The sequence below is a fragment of the Protomyctophum parallelum genome (genome assembly GCF_964188405.1).
Source record: "Protomyctophum parallelum genome assembly, chromosome: 23".
NCBI lineage: Eukaryota > Metazoa > Chordata > Actinopteri > Myctophiformes > Myctophidae > Protomyctophum > Protomyctophum parallelum.
The window spans coordinates 13,159,494-13,180,851 of NC_139715.1; the positions used below are offsets into that span (position 1 = coordinate 13,159,494).

Below are 21,358 nucleotides of genomic sequence, written 5' to 3' on the forward strand. Positions count from 1 at the left end.
AAAACACAGATGCGAAACACGGATACAAAACACAGATGCAAATTACAGATACAAAACGCAAATACAAAACACAGATGCGAAACACAGATACAAAACACAGATGCGAATTACAGATACAAAACACAAATACAAAACACAAATACAAAACACAAATACAAAACACAGATGCGAAACACAGATACGAAACACGGATACAAAACACAAATCTGAACTTGTGGATACAAAACACAAATGTGAAACACAAATTCACTCACGTGAGTTGCAAATCTGAACTTGTGAGTTACAAATCTGTGTTATTTACTGTGAACCTTTTGAGACTGTTCTAACTCCATAGCATGAGGACCCAAAGTGCCAAACTCATGGCTCGTGTGGAGTCTTTTATTTTTATTATCATTAAAATTCACCTCTTCTTCCATGGTGTTTATGTTTTTCCTTTAATTTCGGAATAACCGCGTCGCGTCTCTCGATCTGTTTGTTTTGCTTGACTAACTGCGTCACACAAATTGAAAAGCCCGCCCGGCCCGCCACAAACATTCTGATTGGACCCAGCCCAGAGCCATAGATCATGGCTCTGATTGGACCAAACCCAAGTCTTTCAAACATTCAGCAGTCTATGATATTTTAATGATATGATAGTAGGTATTAGTAGCCTATAGCTATAGGCCTATGTAATCATATGTCTATGGTATTATCGGTATAGACCAATATATTTATGTTATGGAATATTTCAAGGTCATGGTCAAATTCGGTAATCTCTCAGTGATCGAGGTCCAAATTGTTCAGATTGGTGCAGATTTCCGAAGATTTCGTAATTAAAGGACTACGTTGTCAACCAAGGTTCATGTTTTAGGTTGTCATAATAGAGAAAGTAAAAGATGAGTGTTTTGCTTCTTTGCTGCTTTCTTTCGTTTTAACGATTTTAGCTATTTTTAGCAGGGGCGGGGACATATTGAACATGTGGCTAAATATGCCTTCTTTTTTTCTTTTTTTTACAAACTTTTATGGCGATTCTTTATTAATATTTTATTTACTATAGTCCTACTAGACCCCAGGGAATTGCATGATCTGGCCACATAAAAGATCACAGGATCTAACTGAATGTGAACTGTGACGTTGGGATGTGGGATGGCTTGTCAGTTTCTACGAGCCAGTTTCACCTATCCCTTCACATTCAATAGATCCTGTGACATATTGAGTGTAGAGCATCGTTTAAATGTGTTTTACTCGTTTAGATGTGTTTTAGTGTGCAAATAAGTTTTTCAATGGATTCAGTATTTCAGGTTTACTCTCGGATACTCTTATTTTTGAAGAGAACGCCCACCGGAAGTCTTATATTCTCTAAAAAAAAAAAACACTGGTGTGACGGAGCGCTTGCTTCCTGCTCAGTTGCAACCACGGAAGATTACAGTTGGAAGTCCGAATGAAGTGTGAGGACGAGGAGGCTTGAAGCCATTTCTCCCACAAGAAGAGAGAAGTCTCTTTTGTAGCATAGCTTTGAGTTAAACAAGTAAAAGACAAACAGACAAACCGCCAGTGGTACTAACTACTCTGTTCTCATCGTGTTGGGCTGGTTAGTCGCCAGCCAAACGTCACCGTGGTGATGGACCCAGCGAGCCGATACCAAGTGGTGAGTAGCCCAGTCCAAAACAAAACATTACAACGAGGCCCAGACACTAGTCGGAAGCCTAAAAGTAGCAGATACCAGACCACAGACAGATATCGCTTTAATTAACTTTATGTACATTATATTCGCCCAGAGGAAGACAACATGGTCTGGTTGAGAAGGTGTTCGTTTTGATGTAATTTAAAACCTGTATTTCGTCAGCGTTTGTTTTCTTCCCCTCCTGGCTTGTTTTGAGGCAGCAGCACTATACTTCCGCATCGGCTAGGATAACAGGTTAGCCGAGATGCTAAGCTACGCTCCTGCAGTTGTTTGTAGGCCACACAAGTTAGTGATTCACTTCACTTCTATTGTGTACAGTTACAGTTATAATCTAGTATAATGTTATAGCATTATAGTTGTAGTCTTGCCGGGAAGGACAGAACTACAAGCTGGCGAGTGGTGGACGGGCTATATCATTTGTACGTCTCTTGAAAACGGTGGACTCTCTTGTAAACAAGTGTAATGCTTAATGGTTGTCGTGTCGTCCACTCACAGTTATCAGTTTTTGTATTGAGTTGTGCTTGAAATGTAGGCTACTGTAATTCTGCAAACTGTTAATGAATACTTCAATCAATCAATGTCGTATAGACATTAAATGAAGCTATTTTAGCCCAGCGTACGACGGTGTATTTATTTTTGTACACTTGTACAATTCTTCTTATATTATTATGGGGTGTTTATATAAATAATGCTTTCCTACATCTGATCTTATGGGTTGGTCTAAATTTTGCCATTTATTATGGGATGCACTGTGGCAGGATTATTCAGGTCAAGTCAAACCAGAACACCAACAGCCCTTCATTTCACCAAGTCAGCATATTGATGAATCAGCGGTGTTTAAACTGGAAAGGAGATCAACCAGCATAGATTAGACAGCTGGGGGTTACATTCCACATATGCGCTTCAAAATGGCATGCAGTGACAGGCACTGATTGCGAGAAGAGTTTGTACTATTTCATGTGTGTCAATGATAATTTCAAGGACCCCAGACTTGATACATTGTGTTATCTTTGCTCTTACTGTTCATTTAACTCTGAGCGCATAGAATTAAACCAAAATGGTCCATTTTTGGTTCCATTTTGTATGCATGCACTCGAGGTTACAGACCCCAGGGCACATTCCTAACTATCAATAATTTAGCTGGGGACACCCTCACCCTGAAACACCCTCAAGGACACCCCTGTGGGCCCTGACAGCTCCCCTCCCCATTGAGTAGTGTACTCTCTACATGTCTTGTCCAGTTATTGCAGTTTGTGTGACCGAGAACATAAAATATCTTTGAGTTTAACTAAATACCCTCTGCAAGATCTTCTCAGAAAAGTGCCTACTGTGTGTGTGTGTGTGTGTGTGTGTGTGTGTGTGTGTGTGTGTGTGTGTGTGTGTGTGTGTGTGTGTGTGTGTGTGTGTGTGTGTCCGATTAAAACCGGTGCAGGAAAGTGTCCACAACAACGTTGTTGCACTTTACCCATTAACCTATACATTGCTCTACATTTTAAAATGTGAATCATCTGTGTCATTTTAGATGCTGTTATGATTTCCTTTGGTTTTTTGGAAGAAAAAAATGCCTACGTTTTTGCTGAGAACTTAGAACTTTATAAGCCGTTTTAAAATTGGCGTCAGGTCTAAATGGGTTAATTTAGCTACTGTAACATTCTACGTTTGGTTCCTCTTCCAGTCTGAACGTTGGATAGATTCATTGTGACGATGGCTGCTAGTTATCACTGTGGCTAATAGTAGGAACTAGGAACGCTGTGTTTTCTGCTCTGATAAGCATGTAGGCGACAGGACGACGATCCCTTTGGCTATGGTTTGTGACCCAAACACGCTATGACTCGGGTGACTGGTTTTAATATTTAGTCAACCACAATGAAACGCGCATTTTCAATTGCCATGCATATTCGAAACACTTGTGTACAGCAAGGCTTGTCTCAATATTTGTATTATCCCATTAAAACATCTGTGATTTTAGATTATTTTGTGGCTACTCAACAATAGCAGATATATTGTAAGCTGACTTTGTGCCGTGCTGCGAGCTCGTACATCTTCCTTGACTTGGGTGTCGTGTTGTCTTGTCCTCCTTGACGAGGGTAGTTCCATTGCTGGTTGTTGTTGCAGCTCAGTTGCTAAGCGACGGTATGTGGTGTGACAGGAAAAAGGGGTTTCCACGTTTATATGTATGCGTGGGCACTGGGCTGGGAGCAATACAGTCAAACCAAGAAATGTCTTGTTGAATTCACGCTTTATTAACTTTTTGAACCATAGGTAGTAAATACTTACCGCTAGTTGACTGGACCACCCCAGGAGTCTACTAGGCCCCCCTCCTCCCCCCAAATCTACAAGTTGCGAGCTTGTTGATCTGCTATTTCCGCCGAATTGGGACAATATGGTTCAACTTCAGATGGTTAACCATAAGTGCATACTTTGTCATGCAAGAGTATTTCTCAAAAATAGCCCATCTGCAAGCTGAAAGTCACTGTGTCACATAGTGAGCCTGCGCAATTAAGAATGTCACCCATTTTACACACGCAAGATGTGACAAAGTTTGATTCTGTTATTTTCACGAATGCAACCCGCTAGTATGTCCTTGATTAACCTGTATGAAATGACCACCTACATACAGTACTACTGCATCCTTATTGTCCTTCTTGCCTTCTTCCCTCTTATGCATACGTCCTCAATCTTCCAGACCTTGCTATACTCTCTCTCTCATTCTCTTATCTTGCTCTCTCTATCTCTCCTTGCTCCCATCTCCAGTATCTGTTACACTGAGCAGGCCTGAGGCCTGGTTATATTTTGACACACGGAGGCGTGTGTGTTTGTTGTTAAGCCCTTACGTAACACTGTATGTGCTGCACTGGGATCTGTGTGTGTGTGTGCTGCACTCTGTCCTTGATCCTGGCATAGTCATGCAGCCACTCATTTACAATGCTGCAACCCAAACTCAAAAGCTGATTGTTGTGCCTGTGGGCGGGTGAATGTTCACTAGCTAAACCCAAGTTCCTTGCATCAATGCATCAAAGGAAACAAAGTATGCACTAGTTGTCTTTTCCAGGGCCGTGTCAGTCGTGAGGACACAATGAAGCTGCACGAGGAAATTGAGTTTGTAGTACGTGTGTGTGTGTACTACCATGGTCACCTGGCACTCGGTCAGCACACCGTTTGAGGACCACTGGCCTAATGCTGCGTTCACACACAACGTCAACGTGTGGCTAGAACTAGAACGTGAGGCTACCTCTCTTAACCTTTTATGTTTACCCTTGCCCCCTGTAATCTGTCTCTGTAATGTGAGTGCGGCGGTTGGCTGACTCAGACTGGCTCTGTGGCCCAATGTGGCTGATGCACTTTAGTCAGGTGTGTGTGTGGACTGTGGAGACGACGGTCAATAAAACCCTCGTGCTCCCAGTGTGTCCCATTACTGTCGCCTCACTGTTGACATGGCCATGTTGACTTCAGTGCCCATGCATGGGTTCAGAATGTGTCAGTCAGACATGCAGTCCAGAGCATGACGTGTAAAACATTGATAGAAAAAGTACTCGCAAGTAAGTAAAAGTATCAATACTGCAATATAGAAATTGTTACAAGTAAAACCGGAATTAAAAATGTACCTTGAGTAATATTGACTTTTTTTTGTCCGGCTTTTACTGTACATTCTTTTTTGAGTGGTGCAACCACTCCAAGGAACAGCAACGTCCGTGTCCGCCTAACTATGCGACGTTAACCCACCCATGCACCTATGTGACTGTGAGCACCAGTATTAGTAGTAGTACCAGTAGGGGCGCTGTGGTGCCAGAAACGGAGAGAGAGAGAGTGCTGCACTGTTGCCTGCTAATGAGAGAGAGAGAGGGGGGGGGGGTCATAGGACAGTAGACAATTTACAATTTAGCCATTTAGCAGACGTTCTTAATCCAGAGCGATTTACGCTAAAGTAAGCAAGAACAACACTTGGTAAACCATCAAATGCATAGAAATAGTCGTCAAGAATCATAAGCGAGTTAAGGACCTAACATCTGTCTTAACAGTAGAATGTCTACTCTGTACAGTGAAGCTATGAGAGTATACACTATACATAAAATCATGTTCTCTAAATTACATAAGTTTAGCCTTTGCATAGTATGCATACCCCTGTAAGGTCATCAAGGCTAGGAAATGGGGAGAGAGATGGGGAATGACACGCAGCAAAGGTCGTTGGGATCCTTGCAGCCTAGTGGCCCGGGCAGCTACGCCAGCGGTCTGGGCCGCATGTTATTCATTCTTCTAATGATCAAGTCGATTGTGGTCCGGCTTGGAACAATGGCTCTAAAGCAGTATACTTTTTATCGGTAGTATCGATTACTACTACTATTTAGAGCAGTGGTAACCAACCTTTTCAAGCCCAAGAGCCCATTTTATTCCCAATTGTAAGCCAAGATCTACCACTAAAACGTGTTAGAAAAAACACTTGTTTTTTTGCTATTTCTGACAGGCTCAATGCATGTGCACACATCCACACAAAGACTAAAGCTTAAAAGTGTCTGGCCCCAACCTCTCAAGAGTTGCCCCCTCCCTGCTCTCCTTCAAAACCTCACTCAAAACCCAACTCTTCAAGATAGCTTTCCCCAGCTGAAGTCTGGTTAAGATGTCCCCCCCCCCCCCCCCCCCTTCCCTTGCTTAGCCTTTTATGTTTTTAACCTGATATTTTACTTGTTTTTCTTTCTTTTTTTCTTGAATACAGTTTGTTCCTAGTGTTTTCATGTAACGACCTTTGGGTATTCAGTAAAGAGCTATATACATTTGAGCAAAGCTATTATTATTATTATTATTATTATTATTCATCTTTTTATCTGTAAGAAATCATTTTTCTTCCAAGGTTTGAACTTTGAAAAATGTTGTTATTATAATCATCTTCTCTTCTGCCCTCCCTCTATGTTTTTCTCGCCTGTCCCCAGTTGACCAATGAAGACGACCCTTCGGAGGCCTCCACCAGTGATCCACAGCCGTCCACCTCTGCCTCGGCCCAGGGCGGGGCATCGTCCTCCCAGTCGGCCGCGCTGCCCTCCACCTCCTCGGCCTGCGAGCAGGCATCGACGTCGGGTACCCAGGGGGACGCCGAGGCCCCTCCGCCTCCCTATGCCACCATTGATCTAGGAGCAACTGGCTCCACGCCTGGTATGTCCACAAAGGGATTGATTGAGACCGTGGGCTGTTCTAAATACCCTTAATAATAATGCTATTTAAGTTGTAACCTGCTGAATGAATATCTGAACACTCTTGATATTTAGAGCCAGCCCAGCCTAGACACGGGAGCTTTATGCAAAGAAATTGTGAGAAGAAAAATAAAGATTAAAAAGCTTGGGTGTATTATGTCCCATTGTGAACACCACTTTATTAAGATTAAAGAGCTTGGGTGTATTATGTCCCATTGTGAACACTACTTTATTCCCAAGCAATGTTTTAGAAAATACAGAAAGTTACTGTCAATATGACGTGTTGTGAGCTTGTAGATGGACTATTTTCCTGCGACACTGTTGTACAACATAGATGTTAGTTATAGATGATAGTTGACTCTGAAAAAAGATATATTCAAAGATTTGTGCCAAATTTTCAGTATTCTTCAAAAATAGCAGATGTACAAGCTTGTAGCGACTCTGTGTCGTGCTATGAGCTTGTAGATCTGCTATTTTTAAATAGCTAGTCAGTATAACATAAGGCTTAAAACACCAAAAAGGGTTCCTGCCCAAAATGGGTTAAGCGCTACTGGACCAAGATCAAATTATACAGTGGATAATATTCTCTGGAAACTGGGTACCAAAAGTGTCATTCTTGGCTTCCTTTCGCCTTTCATACAACCTGCCGAGGCCTATATTGTGCTCTGTCCAGTGGGGCCTGTTCTGGTTTTCCTTCATCTTCTTGGCAAAACTCACATTTAATGAGCGTCGTCGTCACTGTGTCACCTCAGCAACACATTTCTGTGGGGATCTCGGAACAGAGAACAAAAACTGTGACAAAAAGTCAAACTTGACTGCTTAACGCAATCAGCGCCGGGATTTCTTTCAAAATAGAAGCTTGGGGTGCCGGGAAGATATGCCCCCCCCCCCCCCCCCCCCCCCCCGGACAAAAACCGGGAGACATATTTTTGCTTACTTACCTCGCTAGGATTACGATATAAGTCACCGATGATTGCTCGCTTCATATTTTGAACGAGAGGCATGTTGAAGTCGGAAATGAAGAGCTTAGTATCCATTTAATGGCTGAGTATCCATTTGGTCAAAACCACAGAGAGCTCCTTAGATTACACGCACCAAGCCTTTCTTTGTGAACGGTAAACGGGGGAGTGAACGACAACGCGCATGCGCGAAAGAGCAAGGACTATGGTGCAGAAGGAGAGGCCAAAAAAACGAGAAAGATTCAGAATATTTTTCTCTCGTTTTGATATCAATGAAAATGCGTGTACACACATCCAAGCAACCCGTCGGTTGGATTAGTTATGATGTTCCCACACGTCGTACAGTCTAAATGGGTTAAAATGGTCTCGTTCTGGTTTCAGTCGTTTGCTATGTGTGGGACGTAATGTCCCTTACGTAGCTAACAATCCTTTGTTGCGAAGGCTCTTTGTAATGAGGTTGGCATTCTCTTTTTGCCATTTACTGTACTGATTTCAGTCATTTACTGTACTGATTTCAGTCATTTACTGTACTGATTCAGTCATTTACTGTACTGATTCAGTCATTTACTGTACTGATTTCAGTCATTTGAATTCCATATAGAAGCCAGCATGTCTTCTAAGGCAGCAATATTGTGCAGCGAATCCACAAACTACAAATCGCGTTTCACTTAATTGCACATTGAGACACATTTCTTCTGTCGCGATTTTCTCTAGCTCTAATCCATCCATGTGCTCCACAGATGCCAGCTTCCAGGCTGGCTTCCCGGTGCCTCCGCCGTACAGCGTTGCCACCTCGCTGCCCACGTATGATGAAGCAGAGAAGGCCAAGGCCGCCTCGATGGCTGCCGCTGCCGTGGACGTGGTGCCCAGGGTAAGGAACACACGGCTGCCAGAGCAGTTAGTTTATAAATTCCTCTGTTGTCTTATCTCTCTATCGTCAGTATTGATTTCGTTGACTAAAACTATGACGAAAAATGTTCGTCGACTACCTTTTTTTCACTGACGGAAACTAAATGACAACTAAGCTATGATGACTAAACCAGGCCTAAATCTATTGACAATTTTGTCAACAAATAAAAACTAAGACTAAAATGTTAGGAAGGGACTAGTGGACAAGAGATCCAGTAGAAGTCATTTTACACTTGGTTGCATGCTGAAAATAGCAGATCTACAACCTTGCGTTGTGACTGTAAAACCAGTCATTACGACGGCATCAAGGCCCGACAAAATACATTTTAGTCGACTAAATCAAATGTAGATTTAGTTGACTATAATCTTATGATATTTAGTTTAGGCCACTACTTAGGTCCGCTACTTTTGAATTTGAATCCTGAAAAGTAACAGTTTTGGATATTATGAGGACAGAGACGACAGAACGTGATGGTAGAGGTGCTGCGGAATGACATTGAAACAAGAAAATGACACACGCACACACACACACGAAGGCTGCCTACCTATATCAAAATGCTAAATTCCACGTCATTATCTTTTGTACTATATACTATGTATATAGTATATACATAGTATTTACAAAGTAGTGTTTGGCGTTTCCATGCAATAACAGAAAAGCATGTTAAAATCCATAAAATAGAAATTAGGCATACAAGCAGTATTATGCGTTCAAATTTTGTCCGACCACAGAATGTTATAATTCACCCAGCCAAATTAGAACGATTAATAAAAAAGTATTTTTAAAAATGGTTTCAAAGTCAGTAAGTGAATGTAGTAATTAGTTTAGCCAGAGGATGGCGATGCACTCTGTGGTATAGCATGGCACACTGCCCAAAAGATGGTGGTGCACTCTAAGGTTGTATGTAGTCCTCAAGCCCTATGGTGGAAAAAGTACTCCATTGTTTTACTAAAGTAAAAGTACCAATACTGCAATTTAGAACTACTTTGGATATTTCATATAAAAGCAAAGGTTCAATCTGTGATTCACCTAGTTGGCAGTATGTAACAGCTATATAATCTAAAATGACAGGTCTAAATGGGTTAACCACCTAATGCACTGCTTTCTGACAGTCTCGGATGTTTGTCTTGCACATTGCAAGTGTTGAATTCACCCCTACGGAGTCAATACTATGTGGATGAACGAAACCACATGTCAAAGCTAGACAGCCGTGCTGAAAGCCCTGACTAGTTCTTGGATGGCTTCGTACTATGACTTTGGGATGACTTCAGGCTTTCTGGACTAAATGTATGTCTATTTGCGTGTGCGTTCTGTCTTAGGACGATGACTTCCCTCCCAGGGACGACTTCAGTGACGCTGATCAGCTTCGAGTGGGGAACGATGGGATCTTCATGCTGGCATTTTTCAGTAAGTGACGAGACCTGGTGTCCCAGATTTCTCTCTGCCTGCCTCTGTGCAATGTTGGGTAAAGCAGCATACATTACTCTTGCTAGGCTGGCAGCAGTAGTAGACTAAAGAAGGGGAGAAATGAGCTTTGCACAGGTATCCTGGGTGCACGCAGGGCCCAAATTTGCAGGGCATCATAGGGGATAAATAGGGTTAAATCAAATGCAGTGTTTAACCCATTTAGACCTGAGCTCGATTCTACAAAATGTCTTCTAAACAGTTTTCTGAAAAACCTATGTTTCTATGTCAGTGGTGCTCAAACTATTTCATGTCAAGGACCCCCAGAATTATCTGTATTTGGCCACGGACCCCATCTGAAACTATGTTGTTCCAGGGACTCCCTGGAAGCAAAGATTTGAGTTAAAAACGCTATGAAAGAATATATATTCAAAGATTTGCGCCACATTTTCACGATAAAAAAAAAATAGCAGACCTACAAGCTCGTAGCTTGTAGAGCTTGTCGGCTTTCGATTGAGGTACCCTTTTTTAGGAAATATGGCTGCGTAGGACTGTCTACTACCATAATCTTGTTAATAAATTAAACAACCGTTGACATGGCAGATCTATTGATTGATTCAACCTGCTGATTTGATTCAAGAGGTATCCAGATGTCAAATATAGATAGCGATGGGTTATTGGGCCATTTGACAAAATCTATTGTCTCCACAGTAAGTTATGAAAAACATTATTGGTGACGCCACACCATGACTCGGGTAGATAACATGTCTGTGTCATTATCAAACACAAGTGCAAGGATTGATTCAAATAAATAAATAAATAGAAAGACATACTTACTGTATGTCATAGTGATTGGTGCAGCGTCTGGGCTTTGAGCCAGACGCACATTGGCATTCTGATGGATGGTAAGTAGAGCAAGCCTCTGTCTGTCCCATTGAGCTCCATCGGATAACTTTTAAGCAATTTCTAAATGTGTGGCAGACGCCATTGTCACTGGTACTGTAAAGAAAAGCATCAGAAACCATGCAGACCTCCCCGAACTATGCAGTGATGCAGCTCTCAACAATCAGAATCTTAGCCCTCAGCCATCCATTAAACAAACTGCCCCCGCCAATAGGATGGTTCTGTATACTGTGGGGACCTCATGTTTTTGTATTGTCTTGGTGTTATCATGTGCTCTGTGTTGTTTGTGACGTTGTGGGTGTTTGAACAGACTGTGAAGACTAATATCCTTCGGGACAATAAAGATTATTATTAGCAGCTCCTGGACCTTTCTCATGAAAAAATAAATATATATTATATTCAGATAGTATAGTGAAGAGTGACAGGTAACTGGGAGAGAGAGAGAGAGAGACGGGGAGTCATACGGCAGCAAAGGTGGTCCTTGTTTATTTATCCCATCATCGATTCTACAAATATCTTCTAAATCAATTCAAGGCAGTTTTCTGTGTCAGTGGTTCTCAAACATTTTCATGTCAAGGACCCCCAAAAATATATGTATTTGGCCGCCGTCCCCCATCTGAAAATATGTTGTTCCAGGGACCCCCCCCCCCAGAAGCAAAGATTTGAGTTAAAAATGTTCGCTCTAAAAGAATATATATATTCAAAGATTTCCACCACATTTTCACGATTCTTCGCAGACCTACAAGCTTGTACAGTGCCTTCGGAAAGTATTCACACCCCTTCACTTTTACCACATTTTGTTTTGTTACAGCCTCATTTCAAAATGGATTAAATTAGTTTTTTTCCTTATCAATCTACACACAATACCCCATATTGATTAAGTGAAAAAAGTTTTCTTAAATATTTTGTTAATTTATTAAAAATAAGAAGCTGGGAAAACACATGTACATAAGTATTCACACTCTTGACTTAGTACTAAGTTGAGGCACCTTTGGAAGCAATTACAGCCTTAAGACTTTTTGGGAATGATGCTACAAGCTTGTCACACTTGAATTTGGGGTATTTTCCCCCTTTTTCTCTGCAGATCCTCAAGTTCTGTCAGGTTAAACGGGGAGCGTCGCTACACAGCTATTTTCAGGTCCTTCCAGAGATGCTCAATGGGGTTCAAGTCTGGGCTCTGGCTGAGCCACTCAAGGACTTTCACAGAGTTGTCCTAAAGCCAATCCTCCGTTATCTTAGCTGTGTGCTTGGGGTCATTGTCCTGTTGGAAGGTGAATCGTTGACCAAGTCGGAGGTCCTGAGCGCTCTGGAGCAGGTTTTCATCCAGGATGTCTCTGTACACTGCTCCATTCATCTTTCCCTCTATCCTGACAAGTCTCCCAGTTCCTGCCGTTGAAAAACTTCCCTATCTATTTTGGTTTCATCAGATAAGAGAATCTTGTTAATAATGGTCTGAGAGTCGTTTAGGTGCCTTTTGGCAAACTCCAAGTGCGCTGTGACGCCCGGCTGTCATGTGCCTTTTATTGAGGAGAGGCTTCGGTCTGGAGGAAACCAGGCATCAACTGCTCATCACCTGGCAAATACCATCCCTACGGTGAAGCATGGTGGTGGCAGCATCATGCTGTGGGGATGTTTTTCAACGGCAGGAACTGGGAGACTTGTCAGGATAAAGGGAAAGATGAATGGAGCAGTGTACAGACATTCTGGATGAAAACCTGCTCCAGAGCGCCCAGGACCTCCGACTTGGTCAACGATTCACCTTCCAACAGGACAATGACCCCAAGCACACAGCTAAGATAACGAAGGATTGGTTGTAGGACAACTCTGTGAAAGTCCTTGAGTGGCCCAGCCAGAGCCCAGACTTGAACCCCATTGAGCATCTCTGGAAGGACCTGAAAATAGCTGTTCAGCGACGCTCCCCGTCTAACCTGACAGAGCTTGAGAGGATCTGCAGAGAAAAAGTGGGAAAATACCCCAAATTCAAGTGTGCCTAGCTTGTAGGATCATTCCCAAAAAGTCTTAAGGCTGTAATTGCTGCCAAAGGTACTAAGTCAAGAGTGTGAATACTTATGTATATGTGTTTTTCCAGTTTCTTATTTTTAATAAATTAACAAAATATTTGAGAAAACCTTTTTCACTTCATCATTATGGGGTATTGTGTGTAGATTGATGAGGAAAAAAACAAATTTAATCCATTTTGAAATGAGGCTGTAACAAAACAAAATGTGCTAAATGTGAAGGGGTGTGAATACTTTCCGAAGGCACTGTAGATCTGCTATTTTCCAATAGCTAAAGTATAACATAATGCTTGAAACACCAAAAGGGGTTCCCGCCCAAGATGGGTTATTTTAGTTTTTTGATGGGTGGCATGGCATCGCCCCAACTGTCACAACCGCGTTCCCTGCATTCCGGTAGTGGGTATGTTTTGGTTCCAGCGCTTGTTTTGTGGCGAGCGGCTGTGAGAAAGTCAACATGGACACGACGTCATCGAATCCTCTCGCCCCGGGGAAGGCTTCCGTAGTGCGCGAGCAGCGGTGTAGGAAAGACGTCACCTCATCATCAATTATGTCATTGTTGTTTTCTTAACCCCAACACAGGGGGAAATAATAAAGGCACACAGACTAAAATGTGCAGTGTGTGTGTGCTGCTGAGTTGCTTGTTAGATCGGAGTGCTGTTATGATTGGTAAACAGTAGTAGCAACAGAGGCTGAACAAACAGCCGAAAGACACGCACATCCATAGACGCACATATATATATAAAGGCTAGATGGCTCAAGGCGGAGTCTCTGACGTAGTTCACCCGGTGAAGTTTCTTTTAGCCCAGCACCCAACCTGTCGATGTGCGTATTCTACGTCTGCTGTAGTTCACCCGGTGGCCATCTTGCTTCAGTACAGTACAGTACATTATGTTCAATGGCAGCTCAAACAAAAACCGTCATAACTCGCTCAAATCTTGAGATTTACAAACGGGTTGGTTTATGGCAAACTTTGTCAACGTGGCTATTATCTGATCAGTGTGTGTCCGGCGGAAACCTCGTATGAATCTGATCTCAGGTCAGAATGGGTTAAAACACCAAAAGGGTTCCCGCCCAAAATGTGTTAAGTAAAGAAATGTAGTATGTTTTCTCTCGTCTTGACTCTGTACCTGCTGCGTGTGTCTCTCTCTCCCTCCAGTGGCCTTCCTGTTCAACTGGATCGGGTTCTGTCTGTCCTTCTGTCTGACCAACACCATCGCAGGACGCTACGGGGCCATCTGCGGCTTTGGCCTGTCTCTCATCAAGTGGATCCTCATTGTCAGGGTGCGTAGCAACGGCTGGATTGGGTTTCACAGAGACATCTTGCCAAGGAACCCGTTGTTTTGGGCATTAGTTTGCCCATTTAGAACCGAGGACGATTCTACAAATGTCTTCTAAATCATGACCGTTTTCTGACAAACCTGTTTCTATGTCAGTGGTTCTCAAACATTTTCAATTTTTCATATCAAGGACCCCGAAAAATATATGTAATTGGCCGCCGACCCCCCCCTTCCCATCTGAGAATATGTTGTTCCAGGGACCCCCCAGAAGCAAAGATTTTAGTTAAAAACGCTCTGAAAGAATGGGTATTCAAAGATTTGCATCACATTTTCCCTGATTTTGCAAAAATTGCATATCTACAAGCTCGTAGATGCGTTAATTCAGTTGTATAAATGTTTTTGATCCGATCTCGTGGAAAGGCTACTCACATTAGCTTCGGATGGCTGTTTTTGATCCGATCTCGTGGAAAGGCTACTCACATTAGCTTCGGATGGCTATCTGTTGTTGGCTTAGACACTGGATTCTTGATTGTGCACACGCACACACGCTTTCAGTCGCTTTAGACTCCAAATCCCCGTTCCAGGTGGCATTTCTGGTCAAAACAACGCTTATTGCACGGAGCCTAGCGGTCGCAGTAATGGTGCCGGCCTGTACTTCTCCTTGGCTAGTGACACAATAACAACCGATCCGACAACACACACACACACACACCATTAAGCGGTCGCAGTGTTTTGGATCTTCAAAATAAGGGTTGAACGGGGCGATATCCTGGCACGACTTTAATTAATCCCGGCAGGGATTGAGTTAATTGGTCTCTTTCTGTTCCTTGTTTTTTATGTCTTTAATTTGTAAACCTCTCTCTCTCCCTCTCTGCAGTTCTCTGACTACTTTACTGGTTACTTTAATGGTCAGTACTGGCTGTGGTGGATCTTCCTGCTGCTTGGTGAGTATGAAACCCTTCTACTGAAGACATCAGTGTTTGAGTATATGAATACGAGACGGCACCCGGGGGAAACCCTGAGGCGAAATGGACATAGTGGCCGAATTTTGGACAGTTTGGACCCAAACTGATGGTCCGTTGACTATCATTGCGCACGTTCATGATGAGACGTGAACGCTGTTTCATACGTGAACGCACGTGAACGAGTGCAATGATAGTCAACAGCAGCGCATTCATGTGTTTGGGTCCAATCCATCCCAGAATGCACGCTGTTCTTACCCGGAAGGCGTGAAATCGCCTCATGCACTTTAGAACAACTTAATGCAAGTGGATGGGAGGAGAAATCCAATGCCGTCTCTATTAATATATACTCTAATGTTTGGAACCACTTGCCTAACATCCTTCCCTGACCGTTCTGACAGTTTAGTTAGTAGATCTACAAGCTCAACACAATGTGTTGAGAGTGACGAGAAGAGATTTGGTGTAGATCAAAAAAAAAAGAAAAAAGGAGGGAACCAAGTATTGACCCTTGGGGGACCCCAGGGTTCTATATATACATTGTGTTTTGGAGATTATGTCAAACTTATGGCGGCTTTTGTTCGACACCCAGGTCTCCTGCTCTTCTTCAGAGGCTTTGTCAACTATCTGAAAGTCCGCAACATGTCGGAGAACATGGCCACCTCTCACAGAACACGCTTCTTTTTCCTCTACTGAAGGTAACGTCAACTTCTCTCTTAAGCATTTGAGAACACATTAAACAGTAAGGCTATGTTTTTAATAAAAAAAAAAAAAGATGGATAACTCTCTGCTTTCTTTTGCCATTTCCGAGGACTGTACTGTTTGTCTGTCATGTTTAGTCTATTGACTAAGACTCAGTATTATACCCGACACCACTGCCAAACAATTTGTATTTTGTTTTCTCTACAGGTCGCCCCGTACCGACGACATTCCTCCATCGCGTCTGAAGTTTCCTTTTTTCCCACACACACCCTCCCCTTGGATGACCTGACGTGACGGAAGGCGCACAGCGAAGAGAGGAGGAGGAGGAGGTAGAGAAGGATTGCGATGGGGATTAATAGTGAGAGAGCTAGAGAAATGGAGAGTGAGAGAGCGTTTGAACAGTGTCATAGAATAGACTTAAAAACAGAAAGACCCCAAACATGTCTCACTCTGACGTCTCTACCTTTCCACCGTCCCTTTGGTTTGATCTGATATCTTGCTGGCTATATTGTTGTATTTCGTTATTGCCTTCTTTCTTTTTGTATGCCTTCGCTTTGATCACAAGCTCCTTTTTTGTTTTTAAACCTCCCTCCCCCCCACACCCCCAATCTCTGTGATCTAAACCCCTTTTTCATTGATCGTGACCTTTTGTGTGACCTGTGAATGGCTGACACCTGGATGAGGTATAGGCATAAGGTACCTCAACCCGGGCATGTTGATCTGGTAATCCTCATTTTTCCACAATTGGGTGTAAGTGTCATTCTAAAAATGAGATGTCCACCTTTTTTGCAAGGCAAGATGGAGCAGTAGTAGGTTAGGTAACTTTGATTCTATACGGTGTGGATTCTCTGTTGAATGGTGGACTTTGGAGAATGATGTCTCCTAAAATGTACGTGTATAGCATTTTTTGAAATGCACTCTTCATAGTCGATCATTCAAACAGCTCCTTAACATTGCCGGCTTTCCTGCACTTAACTTAAATGTATTGAAAGTATCAACAAAAACATACAAAATAACCCAAACTACCTTGAGAAGGTTTTTTTTTCTTTTCTTGAGGATTCACCATTACACTGTGCATATCTCACCACTAATTATAAGTAAAAACATTCATTAGCCAGCCAATAGTCAAATGTGCAAAAGCAAGGGAAGTAAATCTCCAACATTTAAAACAAACTATGTAGGTTTTAAATCTGAATTATAAGTGATCAGAGTCCAATAAATCGAATCTCTACCTTGTACGGCCTGAACAGTTGAAGCTAAGATCGCAAATGGTGAGATTATTTCCCAACTGTGACTATTGGTATGGTGTGGTGTTATGGGGACTAGTGTTGGTCTGCACTCTGTCTGCTCAGTTTCCTCAGTCAACCGAGATAGTCAAATTGATTTCCAAGCCTACAGGTCGCAACGGTCTAATCGGTAATCGGGACAAACTGATCATTAAGAGTTGTCAAGTGAACAGATAAATCACTCATATTCATTGACGGTCTCAGCCACCAGCATTAACCGTCTATTATCTAACTAACCATGAACAGACTTGCAGACATTCCCAAGGCTCTTCTTAATTCCTATGAAATGGACACTACCATTCATGGAACTTCTGGAATAATAATAATGGATTTTCAGTACATTGCATCTCTTTGTAAAGAGACGGGTCAGGCTATTTCAAGATCAAATTCATGCACCAGTGTGTGTTTCAATATTCTTGGCAATAGGCGGTGGATATCGGCTGTCTCTTCACAAATGCAGTGGCAGCTCAACATTGACTAGCCCTTGTGAGGGCTAGCTTCATCTTAAATGATTTGATGTGATGTGTAGTGGAAACTGTAGGGCCTACAGGGGGAACTCTCATCTTGAACACTTGAACATGCGAGTTTCACTTGAAAGGTTGATTCTGCCCTCCTGTCTTGGACCAGGAGATGTAAGGACCAACCCACATCTTAAAAACAGACCAGCACATAAAGAGAGTGACCATCAATTTGCAGAGAGATTACTGAGATATTAATATTAGAGAGATTATTTTTCTTGGATTGGATTTTTGCCTTTCATTGATAACCTGTGGTATTTGCCGCGGTTGGACCTATGCAGTATGAATCATCACCGCTAATGCCATTTATTTTTAATAGACCATGGGTAAATGACACTCTTGACCGACATGTGGGCAAGTGGAAAACCAAATTAAACGTGTAGGCCTAACCACACATGTGAAAGGAATTGCAAAATGAGAATAAATACAACTATGTTCATTTAAACCGTCCCGAGAGAAATTACGGCCATGGAAAATTTGTTGCGCGTGTGTGTGTATGTGTGTCCAGTCTTTAGTGTAAACTCAAAGTGTAAAACATTTTTAATGTTTCAGAGTTAACCCTGGCAATTTCACTGTCTTGTCAGCCGATTGTGTAACATATGATGTGCAGCTATGATAAATGGCCTATATTGTCACCCAGACTCCAATCTCTTGGCTGTCGACAGCAATAGACGAGAGCGATGCCACTTGATTAGTTGCCAAGGAGCTGTTGGTTATTAGACTACTTCAGTATAATAACCAACAGCTTTTTAAAACAAATATGTATGCTTTATTGACTAAAGTTATTTCAAAACTAGGGCTGTCACGATTTCAAAATAATTGCCAATTAACAATTGAATTGTGGTGTTTTTATTTTCCTTTTTTGCATTGAACATTGGAACTTTAACAATTTGTATCACAACCATGGGCCTATTTCACGAAACATTATTAAACAAACTCGAAAAAAAAATGTCTGCTGGTTTGCTCGTCAATAATAAAAAATTCTCGTTTTGTCTTTCTAACTGCAAAACTGGAGCAAATACTGTAAGACCGCATGCAGGCAAACCCCTGGGATAATGGAGCGTGTGAAACGGCCCACCAGCTAGTTTGGCTTTCCATGCATGTCCATCCTTTATCATAATTATGGAAGCGGTGTTAATTAATCGTGGTTTTACAGCACTTGCTCTTTGCAAGATGTGGACAGAAATCTCCGTCTTTTAGTGGAAAAAAACAAAACTGTCTTATGCAAAAAAAGAATGTATCTTTGCAACTTGCCTTATAGTAGCTGTTCAGTCCTGTGTTAACCCATTTAGGCCTGACGTCGAAAAAAAAGTCTTCTGAAAGAATATATATTCAAAGATTTGGGCCGCATTTTCACAATTTCTCAAAAATAGCAGACCTACAACTAAGCTTGTAGCGCGCCACTCGGTGACGCGCTATGAGCTTGTAGATCTGCTATTTTTCAATAGCTAAAGTATAACATAATGCTTAGTTAAAACTAGGGCTGTCAATCGATTAAAATATTTAATCTGATTAATCACATGATTGTCCATAGTTAACTGTGATTCATCGCAAATTAATCGCATATTTTTTATCCGTTCTAAATCTACCTTAAATCAGTGGTTTTCAAGATTTTTCATATCAAGGTCCATTATTTATTCTGCATTTGAGCCACGGACCACCATTTCATGACATTTAGCCTTCCAGACCCAAACTAAAGAACTGTATTGATGACCATTACGAGAGATAACGGGCCATGTTGATCAAAATAACATGTTTTCTAAGTTTTCTAATTGTGTAGACTTAAATTAACTTAAGTAATGCAGCTGTTTAACAATTATTCAACTCTTCAGTGTAAAATTGCCATGCGACTCAACCATTCTGTCAAACTTCACAGTGCGTTAATCGCGCCGTTAATAGGATTGTGAGTTAACTAGTTAATAGTGCGTTAACTTTGACAGCCCTAGTTAAAACACCAAAAGGGGTTCCCGCCCAGAATGGGGTAACAAGCGTTTGTTCACATTGTCTGTTTAGTAGTAGTTCAGGCACAGTGATGAAAGTCCCACAAGCCACAACCTGTCCCACACGGAACAATATCTGTATGTCTGATTCATCTAGATTATAATTGATTCGATTTTTGCCTTTTCCTTCCTTTTCCTGCTCAAGAGCCTATCCTTTCTGCCTCTACAAGGGCACTGTCTTCTTGTAGTTAAACGCTAGATCTTTGTCCGTTCGGTCCAGGTAGTTTCACAGGCTTGTGTGTTCTCTGGAGAACCATTAAACCATTGAGAATACTTATTTTGGAATTTGGTAGCAAAAGTTGTCGTTATCAGCGAGTGTGGTTGCGATGAACATTGTGAGGGGAGGGGATCGTATGCATTTTCAGACTGGGGGGGGGGGGGGGGGGGGGGCGTGTTGCTCATGATCTTGTGGCACCCTACCTTTTTGATGATTTTATCACATTGTCATCTTGAAAAATGAGGTGTGTTTGTATACTGTATAGATATATACCAGCTAATGCCAATTCATAATTTTTGCACTTCAAGAGTTTCTTTGTATGATTTGTGAATCTGCTTAACTTGATGTGATGGGTAGATAAAAGATATTAAATTAAATATTTTTTGGGGATGGGGGGGGGGGGGGGTCAATTGGAATTCTTAACCATCCCAAATCATGTTGCCTTTTGCACTTTTAATTTTCAACATAAACAAACAAATGATAATTGTTATCCTATGTCTTGTTTCATCGCTATTAGCCCTAAACTGTGACAATATGAGTATTCACTTTGTTTCTTTGGTCTAGAATAGTTTTGACTCCCTATAGCCTAGGCATATCCCACTAAACATTTCTCAGCAATATCAACATCATTTGACAAATTAAAGCTCTGATGCATGGTTTGGAATTCACCCAATTGATTGGGTTAATACTATTAGATCTAAACGGTTAGTGATTATGATTACATAATGTTTGTTTGTAAGATTAAATAAAATAAAGACACGAGAGCAACGGCCAAGCTATATTTTTGTCTGAGACAATTCTTGTAACATTCTCTTTAGTGAGTATGGTTGTTAATATGCACTCATGTGACTGGAATTAAACTCAAAGATGTCTTGCAAAAATGCCAATAAAGTTCAAAATGAAGCCTGCCAGTTGGGTTTGATTTTGGGTTCACTATATATATATATATATATATATATATATATATATATCCCCTGTATCACGTTCTCTCTGTCACTCAACTCACTGTCTTTCTTGGAAAAAGGAAATGTTCATTACTTAAGAAATATCAGCATAATCCTGGTCTCTAAACTGCCCCCCCCCCCCCCCCCCCTGGCCAGGAGATGGAGGGGAAAGGAACTGGTTGGAATAATGTGTTCCTTCCACGCGCTACGTCCAACCAGGGAATCTCCCCCTGTCAGGTGTAAAGTCCAAGTCTGCGAACGCCGTGCGTCAAAACAGCCACCTAGGCCCAGGCGGTGGCGTAACCGTCTGGGCACCCGACTGGTAATCCAGTCGCAGTGTGCCGCGGGTTCGACTCCCGAGCCCGACACGGCCTTTACTGCATGTCTTCCCCTATCTCTCTCCCGTTTCCTGTCA

General features: G+C 42.0%; 1 protein-coding gene across 1 annotated transcript; it reads left to right on the forward strand.

Moving 5' to 3' along the window:
• Nucleotides 1-1,398: 1,398 nt before the first annotated feature.
• On the forward strand, nt 1,399-20,907 carry ndfip2 (Nedd4 family interacting protein 2). The gene is made up of 8 exons (XM_083759065.1): nt 1,399-1,627; nt 6,589-6,808; nt 8,546-8,676; nt 10,035-10,122; nt 14,197-14,321; nt 15,195-15,261; nt 15,869-15,974; nt 16,186-20,907. Exons 1-7 carry the CDS (start codon nt 1,601-1,603, stop codon nt 15,970-15,972), a joined length of 762 nt encoding a protein of 253 aa, XP_083615191.1. The 5' UTR covers nt 1,399-1,600; the 3' UTR covers nt 15,973-15,974; nt 16,186-20,907.
• The last annotated feature ends 451 nt before the right edge of the window (nt 20,908-21,358 follow it).

Excerpts from the sequence above, each read along its gene's own strand:
- ndfip2 (XM_083759065.1), top strand. The coding sequence starts at position 1,601 with ATGGACCCAGCGAGCCGATACCAAGTG. Across the intron at positions 1,628-6,588 it reads CAGCGAGCCGATACCAAGTG|TTGACCAATGAAGACGACCC; the intron begins GTGAGTAGCCCA and ends GCCTGTCCCCAG. Across the intron at positions 15,262-15,868 it reads GTGGATCTTCCTGCTGCTTG|GTCTCCTGCTCTTCTTCAGA; the intron begins GTGAGTATGAAA and ends TTCGACACCCAG.